The following is a 9185-nucleotide window of genomic DNA, read 5'->3' as shown; positions in this document are numbered from 1 at the left end:
AGGGTCTGGAGTTGTATAAAGGCAGCAGGTATCTGTAGAAAGGTGATCTGCTGGGAAGAAATAGTACTAAGAATATGTGATTTCTTTGTGCTATTTTCAAAAGCTTTCCCTCGTATTATCTCCTGATTATAACTCTGATGTAGCTACCATTGCTGGTACTTTAGAAACACTGCTAAAAGGGGTTTGTTGAGCTCATACTCATTAATTAAAGTGTTCCTACAGCTGTCTTCACTGCCTTTCCTATTGTTGGTCATGAGTGAGATAATAACAATTCACTGCTCTGAATTGATCACTTTTCCGAGCTGGTCGGATTCTGGTGGATATAGTTCCTTGTGATAGCAAATCAACGAAAGATAAATAATCTTCTAAATAAAAGAAAAAAAAAGTGAATTGTTAGACAATCAAAAACTGAGCAGTTCCTCTGCTTTCATTTTGTTCGTTTTGCTGTATTGGGATAGGAGCTGTAGCGTGACACATGGCATTTTTTGCCTGACTTCTGCTAGGTATTCCTTGATTAAGACGTTCACTCATATCCACTTAAATGTTGTTTACTGCTTTTCTATGTAAGAAAGTCATAAATAGTTGCTTAGTTAGTGCATGTACATGTCACTAAGCCTGGACTCGGTAAAACAGAATGGATAAAAATAGGTTCAGTATATACTCCATAGTGAAAACAAATATGAAGACTTTTTTTATTAATATAATGTTTAATAATGGAAAATATATCATTATTTGAAATATGGGTCCCTATTCACAGATGCATACATAGAGAATGACTATTCAAAGAGCATTATAGGTATTCGCTATGAAGATGGTTGAATAATGTATACATTCAACAGGGGTTTTTTTTCTTATATCATTATATATTTCTTATATATATATATATATATATATATATATATATATATATATATATATATATATATATATATATATATATATAATTTATTTCTTAGCAGACACCCTTATCCAGGGCGAATTACAATTGTTACAAGATATCACATTATTTTACATACAATTACCCATTTATACAGTTGGATTTTTACTGGAGCAGTCTAGGTAAAGTACCTTGCTCAAGGGTACAGCAGCAGTGTCCCCCACCTGGGATTGAACCCACGACCCTCCGGTCAAGAGTCCAGAGCCCTAACCACTATTCCACACTGTGTGTATATATACACAGTGTGGAACAGTGTATGTTTGAAACATTTCAACCTGCCATCGGCACACAAGGACAAATACCGCCTGCTTTAAAAGCATGTATTGTTGTGCTGCTCATCACTACTGAATGATGAACTAAAGGGAGTGTATTGAGTGCTGCTGGGATATTTATTGCGCTGTAACTCCAGCAGGGATTTAAAGTCTGTGTTTACTCACATTCTTAAAACTTGTATATGTTTTAGTATAATTCTAGATTCACTGCAGTACTAATCACGGTAGTCAAGATCACCAACTTGGCGCAACCGGGATTCGTACCAGCACTCCAGAATGCATGAATCACCTTGTGATCCTTTACTAGGTGAGCTACTGGACATCCCCTTTATTTCACTTTGAAATAATAATAATAATAATAATAATAATAATAATAATAATAATAATAATAATAATAATAATAATAATAATAATAATAATAATAAAATGCTTACTGTTAATGAGTTCTCAATAACCAGCGGGCCTGCCTGGCTGACATTCCATGTCAGAAAATAGCAATGCGGTCATAGCCTGCTTAACAATTGGAAATTACATGAGTAATTTAAGTTTGTGACTTCATTCAAACGCAAGCTGGCATTTTTTTTTTATTTTTTATCACTCCTCAAGTAAGTACACAGAGACAACCAAATAAGAATGGAAGTATGAACTGACAAGGCTGGTGTGTTTGTCAGCAATTACTATTGCATACTGCATTCTAATTGCGCCTGCATCCGAGGGAAGGTTTTTCATGACAAAATTACAATTTCTGTTTGGTATCCATTCTATAGAAACACATGCATTTGTGTGAGAGAGGTGTGCTTAAATTTGCATGTGTTTATTTTTTTATTTTATTTTTTTATTACCAGCGTAACATTTATTTGAATGAATAAATTAGATAACATGCTTATTATTTTGCTCAACACATACATCATGAATTAATGGTATCTTTTCGTCAACTAATTTAGAGTAAAGCTGAAGGTTTTTCAATAGAGGGCACTCAAAAACCAAGAATCATGATTTGCCAAGCAGTGTGTATTTAGTATTTTAGAGCGCTACAGTCAATGAATCTTGGTAATGTGAGAGCTGGGCTTCATAACTCACCCTGATAGTCCTTATATTGTGCCAGAAGACCGTAAATCTAGCCATGGGGACATGAATATGCAGCAGGTTTAAATGCATCCATTTAGAAGTCACTAGTTAAATACTTTCCCCCCTTTCTTTATATTAATATCTTGCCTCGTCAGAAAATGAAATAATTTATTTTACAGATAATTAGCTTTGCAATTTTGGTATGTGTAAAAACTGTATTTATCACATGCTCCTCAGGATTCAGACCTGTCATGTGTAGAGGACATACTGTATCTGGCCAGACCATTCACCTTGAATGCACCTACATCTAAAAGGCATTAATGGCTGTGATCTAAGCAATACCTTTGGCGTTCCTCGACACAGTGCATGGCTACATTCTGTTTTAGTCTTAACATGTGTTTTTACTCTTTGTCATTATCTAATCTGTTTGTTTTTCCAATGAGTCATATTTCAGGGTTTAAACATATATAGATATTACAGTTATTATATCACATAACATTATTCTGTCATGTTCTGGCAACAATAGCAATATATATATATATATATATATAAACAATTAGATTTCCAGTTAAGGGGAATGAAAGCAATGAATAGAGAACAATGGGTAATCAGGAAATATACAAATGTCAGCAATACAAGAGCCAATCAAATCGTGTGAAAGGCTTCTATATTCACAGCATTTTAAGAGTCAATATATATATATATATATATATGTGTGTGTGTATATATATATATATATATATATATATATATATCATCAGAAGCAAATGGCAATTATACGTGGGATACACAGAATAAAAACGATGGTTCTCCATGGTAACTCAAAAATAATCAATTGTGAAGAAAGATACAAACTCATGACTCACTCATTGATTATTTTTGAGTAACCACTTAAAACCATTGTGCATCCTCTCTATTTACTACTGCAGAGAGTGAGGAATAAAATGCTACATTGTATAAAAATAGAATAAAATAACTTAAGCAAATATCCATGTTAGCTTATTCAGATATTTAGTAATATCCCTATACTGTCCTATAGTACTGTATACATTTCCTGTAATTTCACAAAACTTTTGTTGTACAGTCGATACCACAAAGGACAACCTAAGCATTGTGCCTTAAAATGTTGGCTCTTTATTGCTGGTAGGCAGCTGAGTAAGGATAGTGCTACAGAGTGTAATAAGTTTGTAGCTAAATTAACGACCTGTTCATATGTGGTGGGCAATGCATTTACAAGTCATCTGCTAAGTGAAGCCCATTGGAAATGATGAAATAGGCCAACTTATTCAAATGAGAGAAATGAATGTATACTACTCTCATCAAAGCGAGTTGATAAAGCAGCCCACTTATCTTTTTTTATTTCCAGTACTTTATCTGTGTCAAAGCTTGCAAAACTGCTTATTGCATATCTTTCTATTTGTATGCTTTTTTTTTACAGTCATAGCTACAGGATCCTATAGTTCAATGTCTCTAAACACATCAGCATTCTAAATCTATTCATTTTCATATGCTTTTCTGTAATGTTTTTTTTAGTCGTTAAGTGTTAAATAAATAAAGGATGTATTAAAATATGCTGTGACATTTGTTTTGCGAATACAGTATGCATGTTTGACCTTTTAATTTAAGCTTGTGAATTGTGCATGTATAGAGAGTGCAGAAAACTGCGGAGTAAACACATACTTTGCAAAACAGGGATTTCAAAGGCACAGTGTTCAACTGAAAAGACATTTAAAACTCACGTGGTTGATTGCATGGGTGATCAGACATTACACTGTGCATACCACCCTTTTTAAATGTACTTTCTTACTGAGATCAACCTTACAAGCTGTACAGTAAGCACAATACAATGTGCAGGTAACAATCTACCTCAGTAAAGTCAGTAAACCTCACAAACAAGTGCTATTCTTGGCTCTTTCAAAACAAGGCCTCAATTCTCAGTACCAGGAGTGAGATGACGTGGGAATAGACATAGCAAGGATTAGAAGGGTGCCACACCCACCGAAAATCCAGCAAATAATAGATATATCTCTATTAGACATGCTCAGCATGACTTTCTAAAGGGGCAGAAGAAGAAGACAAAATCCATATTACATTTGCAAAATTTCTTTATCCTTATAGCTCTCCACGTGTGCTGCTGTGCTGCAGGTGCCTGGCATGTTGTGCCATTCAGCTCAATGGCAATCCAGTGCGATAGAAACCCGGAAGGCTACACAGAAAAGCGGCAAAAGTTGTTCCCAAAACGCTTGTGACTGTGTGGGAATGCAATGCTTTTCAATGGGCCTGTCGGAGGTCTACCCCCATTTGGGGTGCTGATTGCATTATGCACATATTTTGAAGTGAACTCTTGACTGCACTACTACTTGAATAGCTAATCAAGGGGGAGTTCAGGTGAGATCATTAGACTTCTCCATTTGAGGGCACACTTAGCACTCCCTTTACAGTGCACGACTTAGTAAAATAAAAAGGTAGTAAAGAACAGTGAAAGCATAGTAAAGCACAGGCTAGCATTGTTTTATGAAGCAGAAACGTAGATACATACATACATATATACATACATACATACATACATACATAAAAGGCAGGAGTTTAGCCCACACACCAGATTTTATGTCCCCATTACAACAAACACTTTTTGAATCTACTGTAATTCTCAGTTTGCCCCTTTTTAAAATCATCCAAATTGGAGGGACCCATTCAGGAGCTGGAATGGTTGTCTTGTGACTCAGATCAAAATGAACTGTCATAAAGTCTGAACAAGTCCTCTGCTGTAACTGTAGGAATATACCATTTCACAGAAGGGGTGGCTAGAAGTTTCCTTCTCATCTAACTTCAACAAAAGGGGTCTTCTTTTTCTTGTATTTATTTGTAATAACTGTTTGGGGTCTATAGTGTGTTTACTAATTAAAACAGAGGCAGATCTAAATCCTCCACCCAAGAACTTGTAAATCTGTTTTATTGCTGACCTCCTTCTGCCATTATATACCCCTGGGTCCCATTCTTTTGTATTTATTATATCTTTCCCATGCCTATGCTATGAATTTACTTTGCTTAACCATGGCTAACCAGTTTTTTTTTTCCCGGTAGCTATGTTTATTTTGCCATCCTTACATATGTTTTATCATGCTTTCACCATGCTTTACTACACTTTCTATCCTTTCATAATGCTATATATAGAGAGAGAGCTTATACTTAGTATATATGCATAATCTACAAGTTGTGCAGTACTGCACGACGAAACTGTCACTGTGACAATCCTCATCCGTGTTTACACTGAAATCCATTCCAGGTATTTGAACCACCCGGTTGACAGCAAGCATCAGCGGTAGGAGGGCGATACGGAGACTCCTGCAGGCTGATTCTAGCAGCCAAGCTTTTGCCGGTCTAACACTGATCTGTCTATGAAGAACTGGGGCTTTATTCCAGGCAAGATTTTTTTTTTTTTTGTGACTTGAGTGTAAAACTGGAGAATGTTGTAAGATGTACAAAGAGCACAGCATTTTCGTGGACACACCATTTTATCACATAAGACAATGAGTAACAATTAGCTATTTTAAAGCGTCTTTGGAAATCTTAAAAACTGGATCTCATTATTTCTTAATCATGAGAAATATTTGGTTTTCTTCCCGGAGTGTGATTTTGGAATACAGGACAGCACTTATTTTGTGCCTCTTTTGGATTCAGTATTGTCGCGGGATGCCACATGTCATACGAATAGGTAAGAACCACTGAAAATGTCTTTATTAGAATATATGCATGCAAAGTAATACCAATAATGTTTGACCGGGCACCTCAACTTATGAAAAAAACAATTCTAACAGTAGCACATTAATGTTGTTAACGTGTTTGTTCTTCAATAGTTTTTTTTTTTTTTGTATGCTTAAAAAATATATGCTTTTCAGACATTCTTTAAGTGAAAAAAAGTGAAAGGAAATTAGTCGCGGGCAAAGGGATAAACAAACACAAGCTCTGTTAAGTGTAACGAACTACAGGTACATGTGGATCACTCGCAAAAAAAAAAAAAAAAAATCTACAAATTAGCTGATGCTCGAACCTTAAGTTAAAGAATTCCTGTGTATCCTGTCAGTTTGCATTTGTTTGTTTGTTTTTGACCATTTTTATGACAGTTTATGCACTGTGTATAATCCTCAAGTAACGCTTATGGTGTTAATACATAAACCATACTTTGAAGCGACTGAGAGTGGAACAAACTAATAATGTTTGCTTATTTGGCATCAAAAGGTTTTTTTTAAGTTAACATTATCTCCCAATGCGGTCGACCGTTATCTATCTATTTATCTATCTATCTATCTATCTATCTATCTATCTATCTATCTATCTATCTATTCAATACTGTAACCAAAGATATAAGTTAATCATATGAAAAGTAGATTATAAGCAAGTCATTCTGCATGACTATTTTAGACACGGGAAAATAAAGGCGTTAAATCTACAAATTTGGCATTATCGGGGCTGTGGATGTTGGGGGTTGCTTTCTGTTAAAAAGTCTAATCGCGATGTAATTTTGAAATATAACAAATACACATTTGACCCATGTAGCTACAGTCTGATTAGAACCAGCTGGACCATGAGTTACCGCTACGGTAAACATATGATTGCTGTGAATATCCAGTTTACCACCCTATGTCATGATATGTGACAGTCGGGATATGTGATTTATAGGATTATAATCCATTATACATACTTTTATCCCTATAAATGCATTGTGTGTTATTAGCTTGTGAACTATACATTGTGGGTTGCTCTGGAAATGCATGTTTTATGGTCTCGGTGTTTGCCATTCACTCTGTGAAAAACAATAAGAACTTCCTCATTCGGTGACTGGTGATGCGGTGAAACAGCGTTCGGCTGGAGCAGACAGACGCTGAATGAAGATCAATACGTGTTTGTCTAGAAGCAAATAGCTTTTGACAAGAGGCTTAATGCCATATGGGACAAGTTCTCAGAATGGAATTGGAAAACATTACAATATAGGGAAATAAATAATAATAAAAAAGCCTTTAATTATTATTTGTTCTTTTTTTTTCTTTTTTATTTTATAAATACATACCTTGTAACCAATTTATGATTTGATATTTTGAATTATGTAGATTAGGTTGGACTATGGCATTTCTTTCTGTTTTAGCGTTTTTGTTCTGTCTTCATCTGTGATTTACCAGGATCCCAAAAAAGCATTTTTATTATAAAAACACAGAATTAAACACTTTGTATCAGAGACCTAACACAAAGGTATGATTTCATAGTCTTTCCCTTATAAAAGTTTACCGCAGTGTTTCTGCACAGTATTTCTTTTGTAGTTTTCCCCATTCTTTTCCATAATTTTGCATCATTTTACCCTAGTATGCCATGCTAATGCATATGTTTTACCATACCTTGCTATTCTTTACAGTGCTTACCAATGCTTTAGCATGCTTTAAAACTATAAAGCAATGACAACCACAAGAGAAACTAAGCAACTTAGAAACGAATTTAACATTGCTATGCTTTACTATAGGGAACTTTTATAAGGGTTGATTAGCTATAGCTAACATTACTGTTACTGTATGAATAAACAGGTTCAATCTCCACAATTAAATAATTATGAAATCCTTTATTGTCCAGTAGAGGGCTCAATTTCTTCCCAAATTGATGGTATTGCAGTGGTTAAAGGCAATCAAGAAACAAAGGCAAAAAAAAAAAAAAAGTTTATCATTAGCTCACTGTTATTTTGTGTACTGTGTTAAATGCCAGAGTTAAAAAGTAGCACCCTGTTTATTCAAGAAGCAAGGACAGTTATATATCTATCTTATATATATATATATATATATATATATATATATATATATATATATATATATATATATATATATATTATTTAATTTGTTTGCAACTCATTCAAATGCATCCTCATTCATGCTAGGTGTGCATTGTGTACCATAACTTGTTCGGTTGACGTCACTACCTTTAAAAAAAACATCACATACCATACGCATCTCTCGGAATGCCCTTCAAAGTCAATTCAGATATGTTTAAAACAATACTGTGACTGAGGTATCAGAATACATTAGAGAGACTCCTTCAATCAAACCTTTTCTACAAATAGAAGGCTTTCCTGCAGAAGCAGCTGTGATTAATAAACTCATAGATATTTTTAATTGCAGTCTGAGGAATGCGTTGGAAATGAAAAGCTAAATCCAAACATGTACCGCTACGTGGGAAAGTGGGCGCACAGTAAGCACATTGTGGATTGCTTTTCTATTTGATAATACAACAGTGGCACTTATAGAAGTACAGCAGCCTGCATTTTTTAGGAGAGAATGCGGCAAAAACAATAGTTGTCCTGAAACTGTTTTCATTTTTTTTTTTTTTTTTTTTTTTGCAGAATTACTATCTATTCACAACTGTAATTTAACATTAGGTAGGCAAAGGTAAAGTATGATTAAATAATAAATATGTTATCATGCACTGTTATTATTAATTCAATTCAACAAGTCTTTGCTTATTCGTTACTGGAGAATGGTGTCCTCATTTACTAATTAGACAGTGTTGTGGTAATGAGAAACCGTCTGTTTCTGAGCTCAAGCATGCCCTTACATGGTTGAAACAGATTTATAATCTTTAGGTTTTTTTTTTTGTTTTTGTTTTTTTAAATACAAGAATCCTAGCATGGACAAGGATTTACTGAATAATCAATTACTTTATCTACCTTATACTTTAAAGTGCTTCATCATTGTCAGCTAATCTGCCTTTTAATTTAATTTGGGTGTTTTGTCTTCCTGGCTACATTTTTTTCATTAAGCAATAGTGAGGTTTCCTTTATATTACATTTTAGTCTCTTTTGAATTCTACTGGGACCAAAATGCCCACACTTGTAATTTCTGATTAGAAAGGCTAGTAAATACTTAATGAAT

The 9185-nt window shown here is 34.3% G+C and overlaps 1 protein-coding gene across 1 annotated transcript in view; it reads left to right on the top strand.

The window, feature by feature from the left end:
* The first annotated feature begins 5634 nt into the window (after nucleotides 1–5634).
* Nucleotides 5635–9185, top strand: part of LOC117413292 (glutamate receptor ionotropic, kainate 3) — an 83314-nt gene continuing 79763 nt past the window's right edge. Inside the window, exon 1 of the mRNA XM_058999893.1 lies at nucleotides 5635–5992. Within this exon, the coding sequence (XP_058855876.1) occupies nucleotides 5878–5992 (115 nt within the window). The 5' untranslated portion in view covers nucleotides 5635–5877. The remainder of the gene's footprint in view (nucleotides 5993–9185) is intronic.

This window comes from Acipenser ruthenus, chromosome 25, assembly GCF_902713425.1.
Source record: "Acipenser ruthenus chromosome 25, fAciRut3.2 maternal haplotype, whole genome shotgun sequence".
Taxonomy (NCBI): domain Eukaryota; kingdom Metazoa; phylum Chordata; class Actinopteri; order Acipenseriformes; family Acipenseridae; genus Acipenser; species Acipenser ruthenus.
This window is presented reverse-complemented; position numbering and strand designations above follow the sequence as displayed.